The 24105-nt window shown below is 44.8% G+C and overlaps 1 protein-coding gene across 9 annotated transcripts in view; it reads right to left on the bottom strand.

Annotated features, from left to right (window-relative positions):
• LOC106585543 (GTPase-activating protein and VPS9 domain-containing protein 1) overlaps nt 1–21840 on the bottom strand; it is a 30080-nt gene extending 8240 nt beyond the window's left edge. The window contains exons 1-17 of one of the 9 annotated variants that reach the window (XM_045707159.1): nt 21772–21840; nt 15295–15506; nt 14556–14823; nt 13794–14369; nt 13565–13648; nt 13301–13435; nt 12478–12667; nt 11770–11844; nt 9505–9659; nt 9188–9317; nt 8827–8952; nt 6150–6323; nt 3745–3882; nt 2384–2515; nt 1622–1732; nt 1180–1260; nt 172–518 (exon numbers count right to left, since the gene is read on the bottom strand). In XM_045707159.1, coding sequence (XP_045563115.1) covers nt 172–518; nt 1180–1260; nt 1622–1732; nt 2384–2515; nt 3745–3882; nt 6150–6323; nt 8827–8952; nt 9188–9317; nt 9505–9659; nt 11770–11844; nt 12478–12667; nt 13301–13435; nt 13565–13648; nt 13794–14369; nt 14556–14823; nt 15295–15506; nt 21772–21801 — 2964 coding nt within the window. In that variant the 5' untranslated portion in view covers nt 21802–21840. Of the gene's footprint in view, nt 1–171; nt 519–1179; nt 1261–1621; nt 1733–2383; nt 2519–3744; nt 3883–6149; nt 6324–8826; nt 8953–9187; nt 9318–9504; nt 9663–11769; nt 11845–12477; nt 12668–13300; nt 13436–13564; nt 13649–13793; nt 14370–14555; nt 14824–15294; nt 15507–20904; nt 21103–21147; nt 21542–21771 lie in introns of those variants that run through there. The other 8 variants (XM_045707158.1, XM_045707165.1, XM_045707162.1 and 5 more) reach the window with 8 other exon arrangements.
• Nucleotides 21841–24105: the final 2265 nt, after the last annotated feature.

The following is a 24105-nucleotide window of genomic DNA, read 5'->3' as shown; positions in this document are numbered from 1 at the left end:
CAAGTATGTTTTAGAATTCATAGTGACATACTGTACGGTAGGACAGGAAAGAAAGGCTTACAGTAGAGTTCATACTTAGACTAATGCTATAGAGCAGGTCTAAAACTAGGCTTGGATAGCAGCATACAGGACTGACGCACGACACAAGCAACGATGACCAGCAGCTCTCACCTCTCCTTTCAGGGAGTCCTTGCTAGGAGACGAGAACGGCCCCATAAGGAAGGCCCCGACATGGTCCCGCTCTTCGGCTGCAGCCCTGCGGTTCAGGCCCGGGTCGCTGGTGGGTCGGCGGCCTGGGCACACAATGTCAGAGCTGCGGCTGCGTACCAGCCTGTCTGTGTAGGAGTGGCGCTGCTTGGTGTGCTCCAGCTCGGCTTGGGCCAGGCAGTGGGGCGTGAACAGGGAGTAGCGGGGATCTTGTCCCAGGGCACAGGTCTCTGGGATGGGAGGGTCAGGGGGAGGATGAAGGGGCCTGGCGTAATGCACCTTGGGCCTCACGATGGTACCAGTGGAGGAATCTGTGGGGGGGAAAAAAACATGGCTTAGTTTGGTTATACAGCTTAATACATAGGGGTGTATCACACTCTCAATTACCCAGAAACAAAAGAACAGCAATACAATTAGGAAGTAAGAGACAGTGCTAGAGAGGTTGGTGGGAGACAAGCCCTAGGTGTGGGTAGGCCACCTGTTCCAAGGGTAGAATGTCTCTCCTGAAAAGCTTCCAATGGCAGCCTGGTGCCATGAGCACAGTGGGACAAGGGGACTGAGCCAAAGTGCCTGGGGTGAGGTCTCTCAACCTGTCATCCCTTCACCTTGCCACAGACACACAGCCCTGCCACAGCTCCCCTCCCTCTCCAGCCATCTCCTCCTCCACTCACAACAACACTGAGCAAGACAGGGCCACAATTTACCAAGAGAAGAGAGAACAAAGAGCAAACTACAATGGAAATATTATACACCAAATTAGCTAATTGAAATGACATTCCCACGCAGTAGACATTTTTATTGCACTAATGTTTTGTCCAGTAATTGGGGCGAGAGTCTTTTGGTTCATTTCTCAGAGCTCAAGCTGTTCTGTGAGCCCACGCCATTAGACACGACTTAATGATGCTCATTTCCGGGTTTGATTGGACACTCGACACAGCAAAGACCCCAGAGCATTGTGGAAGCAGAAATTACCTTCGCCGGAGGAGAGGGGATCAAACATGGCCAGTAAGGAGTCAGCCTGAGAGGGCGGAGAGGCCAAACTGTGATGTGCTCCTGAAACAACAAGAAGGGAAATAGAGAATTATGAATGACATTCATACACTAAAACAGAGAGCCACTTTCTGCTATAATTGGTCATGTCATTGAAAAACGCATGGGCTATTCTGTGCTTCGTATTATACCAAGAGAGTCATCATCATCATGTACCTACGCTTTGTATTTGAGCAATATGGTCTAAACATCTTATATGGAAACATAGCAGAAAGACTCCAACAGGGTCAGCAGCATTCTAGTGTAGTGGAGAGGTTGTGGCAGCTCAGCTGTAGAGCAGACAGGGATTGATAGGTCTTGCTGATGACAGTGTAGTGATGGCACAGCCAGGCCAGGGTTGAGGTGACTCTTCCCGCTCTCCTACCGTGGGATGACTCCTCCCCATCTGGACTGGTAACAGAGTCCTTCCCCCCAAAGTCCGAGCTGCACTCTGACCGCAGGTCCTCTGTCTTGTTGGGGATGTCTTCTGATGTCGCTGCAGAAGAAAAAAAATGTCTGTTCAAAAGTCTGCCATCCAGGAGATGTTTACATTTGGTGGAAGACTTGGTTTGGCTGCCTAGCTCCTATTCTGAGGGATTGAATGTGTGACATTTGAAAGGTAGCAGCATGACACCGTACGCACTGTATTGAGAGGATATGCCGAATGATCCCACTGGGACCTCTAAATATGGTAGCGGGAGATCCCATGGGTGGGGATGGTGACAGATAGCAGCAGTAAGAGTGATAATCAGACAGAGCCTATCATCGGCCCGGCCCCTCTGGGACATGTTCCTATAGGAGCTCAGCCATGGGCACTAGCCCAGTCCTCTTAATCTGGGATGCTACGGCAAGCATGTCAGCACGGCTTGTTCACCTGAGCTACCAGTACAGAGTGCCAGGGTTAACCTCTGTGTCCTTGCCAAACTCTCACACCGACCTGATTGTCCTGGCTATTTAGCATTATTTGACGGTTTTCCAACTAACACAGACAACTCCCAACATGGTTTTAAACTAGCCTGCATGTATTCTATGTAACTGACTGGTTAGGTTGCTTTTACTTGATTTCCCACTATGTGTTTTATATGTAATGAAACCTGATGTATAGGGTGTAACCGCACAACTTCAATGAGTGACAGACGCAGGGTACCTGAGACGACGCTGAGCCCTGGGGTGCTGGGCCGAGAGCTGACCTCTCTGACCTCTGTGTCATCAGAGGTGCTGCCCACCCCTGAGCAGCTCTCTAACTCCTGTAGACGCTCCTCCTGCTTCAGGTCTGGGGCTTCTGGAGGGGATTAGGAGGAGGCACACACACACACACAGCACAGTCACACCCCGTTATAGTCAATGTGGTTAGTTCTTACATACAGTAGGCAGCCTAAAATAGGCCAATGGAGCCAATGTACACCTTGCTGTATGTTTGCTCTCCCTTCTCTGGGAGGACAAAGTAATAGCTAAGAAAAGCTCATATGCACGAAAGAAAACAAACCATCTACAACTGACAGAGAAAAACAGAAAGTCGAGTCCAGCCCATTTTGTGGCTGCCCAATGGAGCTGTTCAGCTTAACCCAGAGGCTCCATAGTAACAGCCATAGTCATTTGCATGCTCATTAGTAATAATGTGCTAGTGAAGTGCTCTTTGGAGTGTAGTTTTCTGCTGCCTAGCCATGAAACAAGCGCTCAACTCCAGGTGAGCATCAGATAGCCCTATTACAGAGGAGAACAGGGGCAGCAAACGGAACAAAAAGCAATCAAGACACTCACGCATGTCAATTTAACACTGCACATATTGCAACGGTGTACTTCAATTAACAGAGTCCGGGCTTTCCCAAGAAACACTAGTTATGCTTTTATTAGAGCACTCAATTGACATTCATGAAACACTGACTTTCAAGGGGATTTACGTAATCTAACATAAGGGTTAACCTTGTTTTAACTAAATAACAGACAGTGCAAGATTGATATGATTCCTGCTGTTCATCATAAGGTATGGTTTGTAACTGCTGCAATGGGACCACATTCACACTGTGCTGGAACTGCTCAGCACATGTCCATACATAGAATCACTGTCCAAAGAGGGTTGCAAAGCCTACAGATTTGTGAGAGGATGTCACCCGCAGACAACAGCACTCCTTGCACATTTCCTCACGACTGTTCCTTCACTACAGGTGCAAACACACCTGGAGGTTCCTCTGGGGAAGCCCAGAGCTGCCTTATACTGTCACAGGCAGATGTGCCCTGATAGACAGGCTAGTGCACACAAACATGACAGATTGCACCCACTTCCTTGATTTGGAACTGGAGGACGCCACACCTGGCATGTCCGCCCACACACACGGAGATTCATACCGTGCACACACCTACTGGAGTGACTCATGCAGATGCAGTGCATGGAGGAAGACAAGAAAATGAATCTACATAGAAACTGATGGAAAATGTGTGTAGAAAGTTGTGAAATAGACAGGAGACTCCATTCAGGCCCTATAATCCCCTTCTCCACACTGAACCCACCTGAGTCACTGGGCAGGACCTCCACACTCCAGGCCTCGCTGGTGGTCTCGGAGATGGTGGATCCATATGGGTCTAGCAGCACTGAACCGGAGCCTGGTAGACACAGCAGGCTGCCCAGCATGTTCTCTACAGCCGCCCCTGAGCACACACGCACAGACAGACACAGAGCGAGAAAGCCTGGGGTCACGGGCATTTCATGCTGGGCCCAAAGGCGCACACACACACACACTACTGTGCCAAAGGTCAAAGGTTAATGGTAATATCTCACCCCAACGCCGCCTCCTGAGCCATGACTTTGAGCTGTTGATTAAGCCGGGCATTACTCACAACCAAATTACCCCTCACCCACCCTCCCACAAAGTCCTCCACACGACGTCCCTCCATTTCGATTTGGGATGCTGCGGCAGGTTAACAAGGCGGAAGAATGCGGAGGAGGGGAAAGAGCTAGCAGGTGTGAGTGGGAGTATGGTGGCCGGGGTGCGGATCATGAGTCGACCCGTGGTACCCACACTCCCAGGTATGCCATGTTTCCACTTCACAGCACACACACAGGCGCACGTGCGTGACAGCGCCCAAGCAACAGTCTGCAGGGCGGGGGCAGGGCCCTTCCTTGCGGCAGGAGAGCTCTACCCTGCTGTCCATGTTTACAGTCTTCAAGGTAGCGGCACAGAGCACTTGTCTTTCAGGTGGATGATTAAATGAGTGGCACAACAAGAAGTGAAACAATTAGAATGTCTGCCTCATTATCATGGTAATCTTATCAGTGGGATAATGAGGTATTAATGGATATTTAATGTGCATCTCATAACCCAATCCCTTGGAGAAAACACATAAGGAAACCGTTGTAAATTCACTTAATGATGGAAAAGTCCCCCAACGCCATATTCCGAGCAATGAAAAATGGTGGATGCAAATGAGAAGGAACCAAGGTCAATAAGACTGCAGAGACTGAGTGAATATATGAGAGAGAGGGAGAGAGAAAGAGGTTTGCATGGAATAAAATGAACAATTCTGATGTCTTAAGGCGTCAGCATGCTTCAGTTCGGCTGTTGCCAAGCCCAACTTGGCTAACCGAACAAGTGTGCTCGCAAACTCCCTTAAAAAGGACCTTCTCTTCAAAAACGAAAAGAAAAAAAGCAGCAATAGTACTGTTTGGCCATTTTGAAACGCCGTAGCCACTTCTCCAAAATAGTCAGAACTAATCTAAGTCAAGAAATCTGTCATTAATTTTGACGTTTTTAACCGAATACATTTTTTTGCGTGATTTTACATCTAAGATGTTCGGTGCATTATTTTTCAATGAAAACGTGTCGTCTCTCATTGAATGACAAGACTTTGAAGAACCCCTACTGTTGACCAATCACCGATAAAGGGGCGTAGAATTCGACTCAGACTTTCAGCTTGCCTCCAGAACGTTTTGTGTGCACGACCAACCCCCCCCAAAAAAAAACTCACCGAAGTCCAGAACGTCACAAAATGTTGTCATAATATATGCATGGTTGTATGCATCCGGTTGGATGTACTGCCAAATTATCTAAAACGACATGAGGCAGCTTATGGTATAGAAATTCATGTTAAATTCTCTGGAAATAACTTGTGGACATTCCTGCAGTTAGCATGTCAATTGCACACTCCCTCAAAACTTGAGACATCTGTAGCATTGTGTTGTGTGACAAAACTGCATATTTTAGAGTGGCCTTTTGTCCCCAGCACGAGGTGCACCTGTGTAATGATCATGCTGTTTAATCAGTTTCTTGATATGCCACACCAGTCAGGTGAATGGATTATCTTGGCAAAAGAGAAATGCTCACTAACAGGGATGTAAACAAATTTTAGCACAACATTTGAGAGAAATAAGCTTTGAGTATATGTAACATTTCTGGGATCTTTTATTTCAGTTCATGAAACCAACACTTCACATGTTGCATTTATATTTTTGTTCAGTGGAAAAAGAAATGTCTAAGGATTTGGTGTAAACATTATTTGCTGATTTGGGATATTGTTTCACATACATACATACATACATACATACATCCCCCCCAGAGCTCCTTAATACACTGAACAAAAAATATATATTTTTTTAAATAAATATATAACACACACACACACACACACACGTGGCATATGTTGGAACTCCTTCAAGACTGTTGGAAAAGCATTCCAGGTGAACCTGTTTGAAAGAATGCTGAGAGTGTGCAAAGCTGTCATTCAAGGCAAAGGGTGGCTAGTTTGAAGAATCTCAAATATAAAATACATTTTGATTTGTTTAACACTGTTTACTTCATGATTCCATATGTGTTATTTCATAGTTTTGATGTCTTCATTATTATTCTACAATGTAGAATGCAGTAAAAATAAAAACCCTGGAATGTGTACAAACTTTTGACTGGTACTGTATGTCTTACCAGCTATTTCCTGCAGTCTATCTTCGTCCATATTGGGGTCAAAGTCGCTGCCCAGCACGTCTGTGCTCCAGGTCTCACTCACAGTCTCAGAGATATCCCGGTCATCTGTCAAGCCCATCATATCTCGGATCTCAAACTTCCTCAGTTTGTCATCCAGGTTGTCCTGAGTGGTGGCTGGGGGTTAGAAATATTGACAAAGTTATCACGGCTCAATTTAACAATCCCTGACATTGATACACACTACCGGTTAAAAGTTTTAGAACGCCTACTCATTCAAGGGTTTTTCTTTATTTTTACTATTTTCTACACTGTACATCAAAACTATGAAATAACACATACGGAATCATGTAGTAACCAAAAAAAGTATTTTATATTTGAGATTCTTCAAAATAGCCACCCTTTGCCTTGACAGCTTTGTACTCTTGGCATTCTCTCAACCAGCTTTATGAGGAATTTCTTTCCTTCTTCACGCATTTGAGCCAATCAGTTGTGTTGTGACAAGGTGGGGCGGGGGGGTACAGAAGATAGCCCTATTTGGTAAAACACCAAGTCCATATTATGGCAAGAACAGCTCAAATAAGCAAAGAGAAAAGACAGTTCATCACAGTCAATACGGGAAATTAAGAACTTTGAACGTTTCTTCAAGTGCAGTTGTAGTAAGGACCTCTGGGGGGGGGGGGATTTATATATATATAAATAAGAGAAACATCCTCTCACTGTCAACTGTGTTTATTTTTCAGAAAACTTATCATGTGTAAGAAGATTCAACAACTGAGACAAACTGAACAAGTTCCACAGACATGTGACTAACAGCAATGGAATAATGTGTCCCTGAACAAAGGCGGGGTCAAAATCAAAAGTAACAGTCAGCATCTGGTGTGGCCACCAGCTGGAATAAGTACTGCAATGCATCTCATGGACTGCACCAGATTTGCCAGTTCTTGCTGTGAGATGTTACCCCACTCTTCCACCAAGGCACCTGCAAGTTCCCGGACATTTCTGGGGGAAATGGCCCTAGCCCTCACCCTCCGATCCAACAGGTCCCAGACGTGCTCAATGGGATTGAGATCCGGGCTCTTCGCTGGCCATGGCAGAACACTGACATTCCTGTCTTGCAGGAAATCACGCACAGAACGAGCAGTATGGCTGGTGGCATTGTCATGCTGGAGGGTCATGTCAGGATGAGCCTGCAGGAAGGGTACCACATGAGGGAGGATGTCTTCCCTGTAACGCACAGCGTTGAGATTGCCTGCAATGACAACAAGCTCAGTCCGATGATGCTGTGACACACCACCCCAGACCATGACGGACCCTCCACCTCCAAAACGATCCCGCTCCAGAGTAAAGGCCTCGGTGTAACGCTCATTCCTTCGACGATAAACGCGAATCCGACCATCACCCCTGGTGAGACAAAACCGCCACTCGTCAGTGAAGAGCACTTTTTGCCAGTCCTGTCTGGTCCAGCGACGGTAGTTTGTGCCCATAGGCGACGTTGTTTCCGGTGATGTCTGGTGAGGACCTGCCTTACAACAGGCCTACAAGCCCTCAGTCCAGCCTCTCTCAGCCTATTGCGGACAGTCTGAGCACTGATGGAGGGATTGTGCGTTCCTGGTGTAACTCGGGCAGCTGTTGCCATCCTGTACCTGTCCCGCAGGTGTGATGTTAGGATGTACCGATCCTGTGCAGGTGTTGTTATACGTAGTCTGCCACTGCGAGGACGATCAGCTGTCCGTCCTGTCTCCCTGTAGCACTGTCTTAGGCATCTCACAGTACAGACATTGCAATTTATTGCCCTGGCCACATCTGCAGTCCTCATGCCTCTTTGCAGCATGCCTAAGGCACGTTCACGCAGATGAGCAGGGACCCTGGGCATTTCTTTTGGTGTTTTTCAGAGTCAGTAGAAAGGCCTCTTATTGTCCTAAGTTTTCATAACTGTAACCTTAATTGCCTACTGTCTGTAAGCTGTTAGTGTCTTAACGACTGTTCCACAGATACATGTTCATTAATTGTTTATGGTTCATTGAACAAGCATGGGAAACAGTGTTTAAACCCTTTGGAATGAAGATCTGTGAAGTTATTTGGATTTTTACGAATTATCTTTGAATGACAGGGTCCTGAAAAAGGGACTTTCCTTTTTTTGCTGATATAGATAGATAGATACATACATCCTATAAGACACAGAGGTCCTAACTACACTGAACAAAAATATAAATGCAACATGTGAAGTGTTGGTCCCATGTTTCATGAACTGATATAAAAGACTCCAGAAATGTTCCACACGCACAAAAAGCTTATTTCGCTCAAATTTGTTCACATCCCTGTTAGTGAGGATTTCTCTTTTGCCAAGATCATCCATTCACCTGACTGGTGTGTCATATCAAGAAACTGATTAAACAGCATGATCATTAGACAGGTGCACCTTGTGCTGGGGACAATAAAAGGCCACTCTAAAATGTGCAATTTTGTCACACAATGCCACAGATGTCTCAAGTTGAGGGAGAGTGCAATTGGCATGCTGACTGCAGGAATGTCCACCAGAGCTGTTGCCAGATAATTTAATGCTAGTTTCCCTACCATAAGCCAAAACAAAGTTTAAAAAAAATATATATAAACTGGAATGAGTAGGGGTTCTAAAACTTTTGACCGGTAGTGTAGCTGATTTCTCCTCACAACACACCATGTTCATGCTCCAGCAGTTGTAGAGCCTCCACCCCATTGCTCCCCGATGGCCCAGCTCCCAGCTCTGACACACTCTCCCCCTCCAGGTCCAGAGACGACACAGAGTTAGACCGGTTGGACGGACCTGTGCAAAGAAAACAATTACATTGTGACATCTCTAACTACAATGCATCAGATTACAAAGTCCTCTTCTGAATCCTCTTTTTGTGGTACATTAACAGTTACTGTGGTTTACATAAGATACACTGTAATAACATCTATTATAAACCTAATTCCATGGTCAAACATTGAACACATTCTGTTGTGTTGCTGTAGTAACTACTGAGTTAACAAGGGATGTGGGCCGTTAGCACACTGACCCTCTGAGATACCCTCCAGGTTGTCACTGCAGAGGGAGAAACGCAGGGTTTTGTCTGGTTTGCAATGGTGCTTGGTGTCGTCTGCAGGAGTGTACCCTTGTGCTCCATCAGTCTGCTGCACGGTCAACACCTGAGAGAGAACAGCACTGGTTACTGCCATCCTGCTCTTGATGTGGGCTTCCAATAATGACAAATACATTTGTTATATGAAAGTATATGTAAACGTAACTGATCTTTGATTTCCACTATTGTGTCGAACTGTATTACAGCACATCTCCATTATGAACTAATCTTCATGATCCAGGCTCCTTAATTACCTCATTCTCTGACATCATGCCGGGGATGGTCTGCGGGCTGCTTCCTAGTGAGATCACCAGCACCTCTTCTGGCATCACCTCCTGCAGGGACTCCATGGAGCTGGCCTCTGCTTCCCCCTGCTGGGCCAGCTCAGTACGGCTGCGACTGCGGGAGGCTGCTGGGGGAGCAGGGGGACAGACGGGATGAGGCTAACTAAATAACAGAGATTCAGGGATAGCAGGGGACAAGGAGTTACTCTAATATTCACTCATTAACAGAAATTCAGAGTGCGCAAAAGACTGGGTTTCAACTATAAAAATAAAAGCAAAAAGTAGGCAATATACTAACTACAAAACAACCGAAAGTACAGACTCGCATACACACAACTACATAGAGACTGCTTTGCTAGTTAGATTACCTGTAAGTTGCTCCCAACCTGTTAGTTGCTCCCAACCTTTCAGTTTTGCATAGTGAAAGAAGTATTGGACTCATGAATATCTCACATTTAAAAATCAATGAATCTCTCCTAATAGAGACTGAATATTTTGCTAGGCCCTGCTTAGACAACCTGTGCTTTATAACCTGTGCAGTGTAATACAGGTCAATGACTGCATCCAATCAGGTTCACAAATTACAAGTGCATGCCAAACACAATGATGCAGCCACACTCATCACAATCTGCACATGGCATGCATACCATTCTAATGACCGACCTGATGGATTTCTACAGGATGACAATCTGTTCCTACATTGTGCTCTGTATGTTTTTTTTTATTTTAATTATTTTATTTCACCTTTATTTAACCAGGTAGGCCAGTTGAGAACAAGTTCTCATTTACAACTGCGACCTGGCCAAGATAAAGCAAAGCAGTGCGACAAAAACAACACATGGGATAAACAAACATACAGTCAATAACACAATAGAAAAAACTATGTACAGTGAGGGCAAATGTAGTAAGGTTAGGGAGGTAAGGCAATAAATGGGCCATAACGGGGAAATAATTACAATTTAGCATTAACACTGAAGTGAGATGTGCAAGTAATGATACTGGAGTGCAAAAGAGCAACAAAAAATAACAATATGGGGATGAGGTAGTTGGGTGTGCTATTTACAGATGTGCTGTGTACAGGTGCAGTGATCGGTAAGCTGCTCTGACAGCTGATGCTTACAGTTAGAGGGGGAGATATAAGAATCTAGCTTCAATGATTTTTGCAATTCGTTAAAGTCATTGGCAGCAGAGAACTGGAAGGAAAGGCGGCCGAAGTAGATGTTGGCTTTGGGGGTGACCAGTGAAATATACCTGCTGGAGCGCATGCTATGGGTGGGTGTTGCTATGGTGACCTGTGAGCTGAAATAAGGTGAGGCTTTACCTAGCAAAGACTTATAGATGACCTGGAGCCAGTGGGTTTGGCGACGGATATGTAGCGAGGGCCAGGCAACGAGCATACAGGTCACAGTGGTGGGTAGTATATGGGGCTTTGGTGACAAAACGGATGGCACTGTGATAAGACTGCATACAATTTGCGGAGTAGAGTGCTGGGGGCTACTTTGTAAATGACATCGCCGAAGTCAAGGATCGGTAGGATAGTCAGTTTCACGAGGGTATGTCCGGCAGCATGGGTGAAGGAGGCTTTGTTTGCAAAATAGGAAGCTGCTTCTAGATTTAATTTCGGATTGGAGATGCTTAATGTGAGTCTGGAAGGAGAATTTACAGTCTAACCAGACACCTAGGTATTTGTAGTTGTCCACATATTCGAAGTCAGAACCATCCAGAGAAGTGATGCTAGGCGGGCGGGCGGGTGCGGGCAGCAATCGGTTGAAGAGCATGCATTTAGTTTTACTAGCTTTTAAGAGCAGTTGGAGGCCACGGACGGAGTGTTGTATGGCATTGAAGCTCGTTTGGAGGTTTGTTAACAGTGTCCAAGGAAGGGCCAGATGTAAACAGAATGGTTATGGTGCAATACTTTCAGAGGGATGCACGATCCCAACATCAGCAACTTCAATATCTCTTTAGCCAAAAGCATGTGACTGAAAACATTCAGCTGACAACTGGATATAAACGATGTCAACAAGACGAAAGAACAGGGCGAAGCAGGCATGGTCAAAACAACATGGACAAGAGCACATCTAGCTCTATCTGGTGGTGAAGCAGTGGGACTGCAGCTACATGGCTATAAGCATGGCTGTTACTGTATGTTTATGACTGGCAGTGGTACATGACTGGCAGTGGTACAAACACACGCTTTAGTTCTAGTCAGCCTCACAGGGCTGCCAGGCTACCCACCAAAAGGTGTAACTAATGGAATGTGTGCAGACAGGGTGGTGGTTGTGGAGTCCCAGGACGTTGCTAACTGTTGTCCTGGTCATTCATTGGCAGCAAAGGCGGAAGGAAGAAGGTTGAGGGTGAAAGAGTATACAGGGCAAATATTTAGCAGCAACAGTATAAAACAGTTTAAAAAGGTTCATATTTTAGGGCAGCTTGAAGCGGCTTATTTCATGGCGGAGGATGTTGTGCCCTCACATTTAATGAATGTATTTCTAATGGAGGAAGGTATACATTTCTCCATCCATACCAATTAAAAACGGTTCATTTATATTTGGTCATTTAATTGGTTGTCATTTCTGGAATGGAGCTCCAATCTAGAAGCTGCTAATTACCTGTAGAACAGTCCCAGAACCTCATTAGCTTCCTACATAACAGGGGCTTTTTAAGGCAGCCATTACAACTCCAGCAAACTGCTTATTTATTACCATGAATGAAACAACCTATAGTTAGTACATAAATACAGTAAAGCTGGTTTCAGTGTAGATTCAAACTGAACTCTCCAACTGGTGCCATCAGTTTCAGCAAAATTCACTATTGAAAAGACATCCTATAATGGGAATGACAAGTACTGGAGATGAACATCGTACATCATTAAGCAGTATGTAATTCTATCTGTCAGAAAGCCAGTGGCTGCACATGCACAGTAACAATAGCTGAGGTAGGTACCTAAGTTCCTGTTCTTCTTGTTGGCGGGGGTGGTGGTTGGGGAAAGCTGGGGGGTGTTGGAGGGGGTGAGCTCCAGACTGTTGCTCTTCACTGTGCGGGACTGGGGCACGTTGGCCATTAGGGTCTCCAGGAGTATGTGCTCCTCCTCCCGGAGGTGGTCCCCTGCCATCACACTCCGTACAAAGTCCACCTGAACACCATATGATTGATTTACTTAATTTAATACTCTCACATCTCTCTATACATCTCTCTATGTGGAACCTAATTATGATGTTTTTAATAACGCATGAATAGCTGAGCTGGTGGAGAACTTATGCCACAGGTGATAAGTACAGGGCTCTGCTTTACAATGAAACTAAAAGTGGAGCTTGAGACATGCTAATGTGCAGAATACAGCTAGGGTAATTGTTGATTATCACACTGTTATAAGGAAAGGTAGCTAAGGGAGGAGCCACTGTACTGTAACTCCAGGAATATGTGAGACTACTTTGTATACTTGAGTATGGTACATCCCAGTTAGGGTTCCTGCTTATTCCCTCCTGATTCCTGGAATTTTACTAACAGGATTTCTGGAAAACCTGGGACATTTGGGATAGTTACCAGAATTTTGCAACCCTAATACCAGTCCTTAAAACATAACGGCACTCTCAACAACCTGTGTGAAATGCCTCTTTCTGGTATGACAAGTTTGGGCATGTCATGTAAATTTTCTGTATCATAGGAATCTCTACTGTTGCCTGTATAAAACATGGGTGTATACAATTCTTAGGCTAGGCTAACTATATAACATTCAGACTCTGAAACAGTCAGATCAGCAGTGTACCAGGCAGAGCAGCTGACTGTGTGTCATGTACGCCACAGTCCTGCTGAGGCCTTCAAGTAGGTTCATGGAGGACATGGGCGGCGTCTCCACAGCTCTCCCTCCGATTACCACATCCAGGAAGGCAGCTACGCAGCTCTGAGGTGACACAACCAGACAGTCAACTTCAATATTAAGGCAAGAAGCAAAACATGTATTCAGAATGTAATGAAAGCTCCCCCATGGGCAAACCAGTTCCATATTAAGATGTGTGTTTGAGGACATTACCTTATCGAACTTGGCCAAACTGTTTTTCCTCCTGGGGTCTCCATCACCGTCAGCCATTGCCAACTGTTGAAGAAGCTGCCCTACCTACAGGACAAAGATAATGATTAGAATACATACAAAAGGTAACAATATTTTGTCTTATTATCTAACAGTTAAAACAGGATTTGTACTCTAAGCTGTCAATATAAGAGTAGTGTGGCTGTATGAATCTGTTGGCTCCTCCACTAACCTGCATGAGGTTGAAGCGAGCCACCTCGTTGATAGGGGCATCTGAGATTATGCCATACTGCTCAGGGTTGACTATGGCTGGGCAGATGAAGCAGGTGAGCAGCAGGTCCGTGCACATGGTCCGCACCTCGCCCACCTCCAGCCTCTCCACACACGACAGCGTCTTGTACATCTGAGACACAATCCAGCGCAGGTTGTGGGGGAAGCAGTAGGTGTTCTGCTTCAGGTAGCCGATGAACTTGTTGACCAGGGTCACCAGCTTGGCCTCATTGGCCTCCACAGCAGCCGCCACCTTCTGCCTGTAGCCCTCCGAGCCCTTCTCCCCAAACAGGCGCTCCTGCTGGGCCGGCGTGAAGCGCTCTGTCACCTTGGAGGGGTCCGTCTCCAGGTGGTCCTCGTCCTCCACCAGCAGCTGCATGATGGGCTCGTGGAGGGTGGCGGTGAGGAAGAGCTTGGCGGAGTACAGCCCCTCAGAGAAGAGCTTGAAGAGGATGCTGAAGGCGCACGTGCCTCGCCGCAGCAGCCGCCGAGGGTTGTCGCTCTCCTTCAGCTCAAACTCCACCAAGTATCGCAGGACCTGGAATTTATAGAAACAGCAGCACTGTTACCATCAGTTTTAGCAGTGCAGAGGTTAGAAACTAACTGCCTGATCACACTACCTATGGGGATATGTAATAGTATTAGTAACAGGTGGCTGCTGTGGACTTTGAGTGTGACTAGCATGTTTATAGTGTATAAATCAGAAGAGGTCCGGGCTGCTCACCTGCAACAGGTAGCTCTCATCCTCCTGCATGATACAGTTACCATAGAGTGAGGTGAAGACAGTGTAAATGACCCCCTGTGTGTGCTCCTGGTTCAGCCTCTCCCCAGCCACCAGGCAGGAGGCCACCAGCCGGGGATTCTCCCGCACTCGGCCCAGGAACTCCCCATAGATGCTCTCTTGGAAGCCCAGAGTCTTGTAACCATCCAGGAACTGTGTGTCCTCCAGCACTTTGGCATGCTGGCAGCATTCGGCCGGGGAAGCCTCAGCACTGTAGGAAAGAGAGCTTTAATTACAAGAGCAGAAGGCTCCACAAACCAGGGGCTGGAATTGGGCAACAGTGGGCCACAATGGGCTGTTGATTAGTGGTTGGAGTGACATGTAATTGTATGACATTCTTGCTGATCACAGGACTCCTCTGATTCCTTGCAATTTCCCTTTTGACCTGCTAAACTAAATAATACTCAGCTGGGTCTGGCATGCACCGTGTTTGTATTTGGCAGGATCTACCATAAACAAGATGATCACATCAGGAAGATAAGACAGTTTAATAGTGTGGAATCCTACTTCAGGACTACTAAGTTAATAGTTCATTTAAAAAGGTAACTCGGTCACACGTTGCTGGACAATTTAAAATGCAGGACAATGTGCAGGACAATTTAAATTGCCCATTGTTTCTATTCTACAATTGGATCAATGTAGTACACTGGTGTAACAGTAGCTGTGGGGGCACCATGCTGACCTGGTGAGGATGAGCCGGTCGAGGTTGATCCTCTGCTGCTTGGTGATCCAGGCAGCACGGTACAGCCTCTCAGCAGTCTTCAGTACGTCCCCATTGAGTCGCTGGATCAGCTGCTTCTCTGAGGCCACATACAGCCGCTCCTGCTTCAGGTGATGGGCCAGAGTGTGGATGTCTGGCTTCATCTTTACCAGCTCACGCAGAGAGGCAAAGGACTGCAGAAGAGTGAGAGAAGAGGGATCAGTCACACTGGGAAATGAGTCCTAGACATTCAGGACAGAGCTACATACAGGGCAGTTTGGAGTAGATTTATAAGCATGGAAAATGTACCATTTCTATATCTGAGAGGAATTCAGATAAAGAGCAGGAAAGAACCCATTTCCTGTGGATGCATAGCTGGCAGAATCCTAGCTCACACATGGACAGAGGAATTGGATTGTCAGTAGTCAAGAGAAGGTAGAAACACTTCCATTGGCTGAGAATGACAGCAAAGAGAGAAGAGGGGTGGGGGGGGGAAGAGAGCTTCAAGCCATCTTCAGCAGCTGGCCCCATACTGGGACGGCCTTTAAAGAATTGAAAACTCCTACTCTCGCACACACAAGCGTCTGGTAGTATTATTCACAGCACAAAAGAATATGCAAATCTCTTTTTCTTCACACACATACACAAACCAGACAGAACGCATTAAATTTAAATGATTTCCTGGAGCATTCTATAACACAAAAGGCTCTTTGTGGATGGCTGCTCCCGAGGAAAACAGACAAGATTGTAAGGCTGGGGGGCCCGTAAAAGCAGCCCAGAAAACCCTGCCTCTGACAGAAGGCTACGGCTATCAGAGGACACAGCCTACTAGCTAGTAACATACAAGTGCAAATGCTTGATACCATTAAACAGAATCAATTAATGTGGTTTGAGGCATAAATATTGTGTAGAGGTTAGAAGCATTTTTTAACATGCAAAATAAGCAAGGTTATCATCATGGGTAATACACAAGGCAGTCTCTGTGTTTCTTTAGTATGCTAAATCCAATGATGGACAGTCCACTGTGGAGTTTTCTGGAAACATGAACACTGTGGAATCTCTGCTAAATCAAAAAATCTGTCAAATGTATAGAAGGTTAATCAATAGATTAATGAACGACTAGTATACTTGCCCATGAGATGATGCATATGCCGTATTCTCTTGAAAGAGAGGACTACATTTGTCACAGTCCTGCGGGGAAGAGAAAGGGTATAGGCCTAGGGCCGACAGACAGGTGGTACTGTAGGAACTGTGGCCTGGTACTAAAGCCATTTCTGCATTAGAGATTTGTTGAGTAGACTTACAGTGCATTCGGAAAGTATTCAGACCCCTTGACTTTTTCCACACTGTTACGTTACAGCCTTAATCTAAATGTATTAAAAGAATCTGAAATATCACATTTACATAAGCTTTCAGACCCTTTACTCAGTACCTTGTTGAAGCACGTTTGGCCGCAATTACAACCTTGTATGATGCTACAAGCTGGGCACACCTGTATTTAGGGAGTTTCTCCCATTCTTCTCTGCAGATCTATCTGTCAGGTTGGATGGGGAGCATTGAGGCACAGCTATTTTCAGGTCTTTCCAGGGATGTTCGATTGGGTTCAAGTCCGGTCCTCTCAAGGACATTCAGAGACTTGTTCCGAAGCCACTACTGTGTTGTCTTGGCTGCGTGCTTAGGGTCGTTGTCCTGTTGGAAGGTGAACCTTCGTCACAGTCTGATGTCCTGAACGCTCTGGAGTAGGGTTTCATCAAAGATCTCTGTACTTTGCGCCGTTCATCTTTCCCTCGATCCTGACTAGTCTCCTAGTCCCTGCCGCTGAAAATCAACCCCACATCATGATGCTGCTGCCACCACCACCACCACGCTTCACTGTAGGGATGGTGCCAGATTTCCTCCAGACTTGATGCTTGGCATTCAGACCAAAGAGTTCAATCCTGATTTCAGCAGACCAGAGAATTTTGTTTCTCATGGTCAGAGTCCTTTAGGTGCCTTTTGGCAAACTCGGGCTGTCATGAGGCTTTTACTGAGGAGTGGCTCCCGTCTGGCCACTCTACCACAAAGGCCTGATTAGTGGAGTGCTGCAGAGATGGTTGTCCTTCTGGAAGGTTCTCCCATCTCCACAGAGGAACTCTGGAGATCTATCAGAGTGACCATCGTGTTCTTGGTCACCTCCCTGACCAAGGCCCTTCTCCCCAGATTGCTCAGTTTGACCAGGCGGCCAGCTCTAGGAAGTGTCTTGGTGGTTCCAAACTTCTCCCATTTAAGAATGATGGAGACCACTGTGTTCGTGGGGAGCTTCAAAGCTGTAGAAATTATTTTGTACCTTTCCACACATCAGTGCCTCGACACAATCCTGTATCGGAGCTCTACGGACAATTCCTTCGACCTCATGGCTTGGTTTTTACTCTGACATACACTGTCAACTGCGGGACCTTATATAAACAGGTGTGTGACTTTCCAAATCATGTCCAATCAATTGAATTCACCACAGGTGGACTCCAATCAAGTTGTAGAAACATCAAGGACGATCAATGTAAACAGGATGCACTTGAGCTCAATTTCAAGTCTCATAGCAAAGAGTCTGAATAGTTATGTAAATAAGGCATTTCTGTTTTTAATAAATGTGCAAAAAAAAAATCTAAAAACCTGTTTCGCTTCGTCATTATAGGGTTGTGTGTGTAGATTGATGAGAAAAAAATATTTTATCAATTTTAGAATAAGGCTGTAACGTAACAGAATGTGGAAAAAGTCAAGGGGTCTGAATACTTTCCGAATCCACTGTACCCAATGAGTAAGTAATGGAAAAGGGGAACTCGAAAGCAGAAGAAAACACTGTAGGTGGTGGGGAAAGGGCAAGGTTGGAATGTGTGAGACAGAATGACTGTGGTTACAGGTAGGTAGGCAGGTTAGAAATAGAATTCTCAGTCCAAAGCCACCCCAACCCTCTGTAAATGATCCTTAGGCTGAGAACAAGGAAGCACACCATCCATCTGATCAAAACACCATAACAGCACCTGAACCAGTGATGTAGAGTGGTGGTGTTTAGAACCCAACCCAAAGATCCCCTCAGTTGAACATACAACACAGGCCAACAGAACAAAGTGCTTTCTAAAGGCACTCGAAAGTCAGCCAAAGTCCCTTTTTCACTTCCCCTCAACATCAGATCAAGTAGGACTGTTTGCATGAGTAAGTTAACAACTTCAGTACACCATAATCTATGGTCCCCACCACACCACTGCTGAGCCGCAGCATCTAGGGCTGTCTCCCTTTGAAACTCGTCAGGCCTTCTTCCATCGGACTGCAGACATTTTACCAGCTCCTGTGTGCAATGCCTTGGGGTGCACACTGCACCTCCCTACAATCACCTCCTCTCAGAATGAGCTCACACACCAGAGACATAGCAAAACTCTACCTAGCCTATTCCAGCAATTTGGGCCCACCACTCCCCATATCCAATTGACAACATAGGATAGTCAGGTACTCTGTTTTAGATAAGGAAACTAAAAATATGAAATTAAAACCAGGGTGAGCAGGGTAGCTGAGAGTGTACTTCAGTCAAAACATAGATCTGATAAAAATGGCTACTTCCCAGAAGGTCAGGCATACAGCACTCTTTCACTCGTGAGTTCCCAACAGAGGTTGTCTGTCACATCTAGTAGGCCTAGGCCTATGTCTGTCCTACAACAATTTTCATTATTGAGCAAAGCCTCTTGCATATGTCCATGTTTAACAGTACATGTGCCATACACACAATATACGCAACTGCTGTAGCCTGAGGAGGCTCAGCATGTTTATGTTCAGATTATTGATTCTGCGATGGAGGGGTAGAGGGAATCGCACTGACACTGGTGTCTCCGTGGCCACTGAGAGGAGGGGCAATGTTGGGGGAGAATATGCTGTGTGGCATTACAAGCCCAATTGATGTTTTCACTGACTAGTTTCACTTGAGTAATTTCAATGCTTGGCTTGCTCTTCTGCTTTACCAACCATGTTGAGAATAATCCAGGGCAGTACTGTCATTAATGCATATAAACTTGAGTGAGGCCATCTGAGCCCAGAGATGACAAATTAGTAAATGCTCCCTCTTACAAACACCATAACCAAAGGGGTTCTGTAGGCAAGAGCAGTGCTGGCAGGAAATATCTAGAGACTTCAAGTTCAAAGGTGGGAGCAAAGGAGTAGCGTCCAAATATAGGGAAATGAGAAATGATATAGGCCTAAATCAACACCTTTACTAACACATTTATGCTCCAAATGTTATTTTACAAAATGTAGGTCGAAATGCTGCCTGCCAGGAAGACAAAGCCTGACAGTGCACTTCAACGCTGAATGAAACATCCTCATCCTCTGGAGTGTTCAACTCCCTAACTTCTGACCTTGCCAAAACACAACTAGTACTGCATGGGCAGAGGCAGTTGAGATTCAAAGGAACCAGAATGATATCCAATTTCTGGTAGATCACTATAACTAAAGAATAAATTAAAGAAGCTAGGCGCACACACTTCTCATTTGCATGGATTGAGATGCATGTGTGTTTTGGCTCAAACAATGAACCTAATCAAAATGTCAAGTGCATCCCTGAATCAACATAAATAGTGAACATCCTGTTTAAAAAAAAAAAGACTGAGCCCCTCTTGATACACACATGCCTTTTTCTATGGTTCATCATACTGCCCTACATTCATGGCCCCTGCAGTGGGTGGGGCTCAACTGTACACCTAACTAGGGGATCGGGTGGGTAATGAAAGGGGTGACCACCGTTTGTGTGCCAGCCATGCAGCTGTCTGAAGAGTGATAAAACTGTAGTTGCCCAGCAGCCCAGAACCATATAACAACCCCTCTTTGTCATCCTTAACTTGTAAAATAGTAGCTACAGACCATTTCGGAATTTCTGATTTAAACATCTATATGATAACTGACATTGAGGTAGTTACAAACTAGCCAGTCCTATGATTTGTCAAGGCCCTAGCTTGTTCACTCTGTTGCAGCACAGTCGACATCTTGCGGAATTTTAGGTTTGTGTGTTAGCATCTCACTGCTAAGGTTTACAAGCATTATGATAGCAAGCTATAGTAGCTGTTTACAACAGCCCGACCGTACCACCTAGTTAACGTTAGTTGTTGTAAACAGCTAGTTTGCTATCATGATGCTGGCAAACCTTAGCAGTGAGATAGCAAGCATTGGTTAGGTAGGTAGCAATCTAATTACTAACGTTATATCCTTCACAATCAAAATATCAAGCTATCGAAGAGAGAATGGCTAACGCGCTAACTATCAACAACGATAGCGTAACTAACGTTAGCGATCTAACGTAAGTTAGCTAACTTCAAATGTTGGCAGTACTAGTACTGTACTAGTTAAACATCGAGTTACGGCGGGACAACTTTATGGGAATACCTACGCCAATGTTGCCGTGGTAGGCCAGTTGTGGCAGCAAACCGGTACAATCACAGAGGACCGTTCGTACTCAAACAGCAAGAAGTAGCTAACAGTTACTACTAGCTAGCCTGCTATCTGTGCAAACTAGCATGGAGGAGGCCATCGAGGAAAACATGCACACAGAACTATAACACGAATTCAATGACTTACCAAACACGTTTAGTATAACAGTTGTTTACGGATTCCCTATAAGCGTGAAATAATTGCAGTAAACAATAAGTCGTTAGATTCTATTCCACAGCGTTTCTGAACTCCCTCTTTCAGGTTACAGCTAACGTTAGCTGTCATAATGAGAAGACGCGCTCCACCCGCATGCGCACTGGGCATAGAATGCTCTTGGACGCGGTCAGCGATTTCTTGCGTCCTTGGAATGTCTCTTCCCTAAAACCTTACCTTAACTGTTTTACATTTCAACTTCAATGAGGGTGACGTCCGAGTTTGGACTTCCCAATGATGCCGTTTAGACGTTTTCCTCTTGGAGACTCAAGGCTGTTGATGTCAGAAATACTTTAAGAAATTAGCAGGTCAACTCTATTTGATCTGTATTAACGCCCATTACATACTTTGCCCGTGAGTTGTATGCCATGCGGTGCATTCTGGGACAAGATAACCAAGGCCTTTTCTCATTTAGAAAAGTCTGTCCTTCACTCGCTCTCCTTTATGACCTGGAAATCAATAAGTAGTCAAGGAGACATCAATTCTTTAGTAGGCAAAATGAAGAGTGTCCTCCTCGACATGACGTATTTGATACCGTTTCACTCATTCCGCTCCAGCCATAACCACGAGCCCATCCTCCCCAATTAAGGTGTCACCAACCTCCTCCTACATGAGTCTGCAGAAAATTTGGAAATCAGCCACACCCCCATTGAATTCGTTTTTGTTTTGTCGGAGGAGAAAAGCACGCACGTTTCAAAACAATATGTTAATTATCAATGTATCTATAAAATGTTTTGCACAACTAACTTAGTGTTTATCACTTTACACATTTATTTTGAGATCCCTGTAAACATAATTTACCTGATGACGCACGGGTGGAGTAGATTTCATACAAGCGCATTTTCGTCCACATTCCCTCTCCTCGCCGCCCCTTGTCGATAACCTTTGACCTTTTTTAAAAAGGAGGCGAGAGAGGACAGAGGATGCAGGAGTTGATCAAACCAGTTGAGAAAATGCCCATGACAAGGAGACTTATGGGGGGTGATAAGGGCCATAATTATCCTCGTGAAGCTACTGATACCTCTCACCAAGTCACCTAACATCCTCATAGGGCCATAAAATACCGCCATGAATTAACACTGTTAATGGAGACAAGTTTTTTTCTAAGGCGTCAAACTGCTGACACGTTCACGTCACTTGACACATACACGTCATGTGTCAGTTTGCTTGTAAGTTTATTATGAATGCCTTAAAAACGTCTAGATGTGTTACGCGTCACGGGTTAGTTTGTGTCTGTTTAGTTTATTATTAAAGAGCTCACCATGAACGCCTTACAAACATCGACGTACATGATTTTGTATAAAAATATATTTAATTGCCAGAGTAATCAATTCAATTTCATTTGTCGATTTAGCTAAAATAGGCTGATCACCTTAATACAAAAATGATTAGGCTAGTTGATATCGCAGCCAGCCACCATTACTGTGTAGTTACTGTATGCCTATTTCTCACATCAATACAGACACAGGGGCTTCTTTGTTGGAGATAGCCCTATTCAGAAATAAGACGTAACCTAGGTATATAGTGGCGCATTCAAAAGAACTCGGAATTCGGCAATCTCTGACTTTCGACTTCAGTGTGTTCAAGACAACTGGGAACTCAGAAGAGCTCAGACTGGGAAAAATAGTTTTGAACGTCATCAGAGTCAGAAACTGGCATCTTTCTCTGACCTGAAAATCAATGATTTTCAATCGTTTTTTCCCCAGAGTTCCCAGTTTAACAGACACAATCACTGTCACCATGCAATCCTTAGGTTATACATTTCTGTGGAGATGTCTTATGGTTAAAAGCAGGGCTCGAATTGAGGGATATGGGCCTAAACCTTGTTATAGAGATGGGTAAAAAGCATATGCTACCCCTTGTTTGCTTAGCCTTAGAAAAAACAACGGTCCAGATTATGTAAAGCAATCTAGGCTATAACAATGATTACCTCCCCGATTATTCCCGCATAGTCTACTTGCCTATCGAAGGTCCTGCTCAGCCTCAACATGGTTTCTTGGTGGACCAATAGGCTTATGAAAACATAAATTTTTTAATTAAAAGCAAGTGTCACCATCACAGGAAAATATGGTTGAATTAAATGCTCTGTAATTTCGAATATTAGTGGTAGGCTATACCTACCACAAAAGACCAAAAAGGTAGAATTGGTATGGGTCTATCCATAGACCAATCAGTTCACCAGAAACACTTTATTACACAGGAGAATCACATTGAATCAGGCTATTCATTTCAGTGCAGTTGCGTTCTAACGCATAACCTTAGTCTAAACGGAACCGAAAACACCCCAGCCTTTTATGATGACAGATCATGATAAAGCCTGAACATTTCAGCTATATTTGTCATTGATTTAACCCACAATCGCCTACATATTTGATACACATTAAGGCCTTTATTTAGTCTGGATTTGATAAACAATAGATTGACTAGGATACATTGACTTTTCTCCACGTTATATTTGTTCCCAATTAGGAAAATGTAGTCCTATTAATAAGCTTTTGTTTTCCTATTCATTTTCATAGGCTAACCATTGTGATTAATGATATTTACCATCATCTGCTTTTATGAATAAACAGGCATCGGGGTAAAATATTATGTTTTGATGCCCCCCCCCCACCCCACACACATTACTTACCTTGGATCACAAAGTCAGCTAATTTCCAATCCATTCATACGCAAATACATTTGATTCTTACATATTAGTCATTTAGCAGACACTCTTTTCCAGAGCAATTAGGGTTAAGTGCTTTGCTCAAGGGCACATCGACAGATCTTTCACCTAGTCAGCACGCAGATTCAAACCAGCAACCTTTCGGTTACTGGCCTAACTCTCCTAACCGCTAGGCTACCTGCCGCCCATACATTAATTTGTCTGGCTGGCATGTTTTCATTTTAAGCTGGCCTAATTCAGTAATCCTCTATTATGATTTAAAAAATGTATACCTCATTAGTAAACCCTTGTGGTTGAATATATATATTGTAGGTCCTAGGATACAACAATGAATAATGTTGAACTAACGAATACCATCAAGGGATAACTTACAATTTACAATAATTAACACCTTGTGAAACAGCTGTGAAAACCAACCTGCCAATATTAAAGATTGAAATATATAAACTTAGATATTTATTTTGGTA

Source organism: Salmo salar, chromosome ssa24 (genome assembly GCF_905237065.1).
Source record: "Salmo salar chromosome ssa24, Ssal_v3.1, whole genome shotgun sequence".
In the NCBI taxonomy this organism is placed as follows: Eukaryota; Metazoa; Chordata; class Actinopteri; order Salmoniformes; family Salmonidae; genus Salmo; species Salmo salar.
Note: the sequence above shows the minus strand (reverse complement) of the source record. Positions and strands in the feature narration are given on the sequence as shown.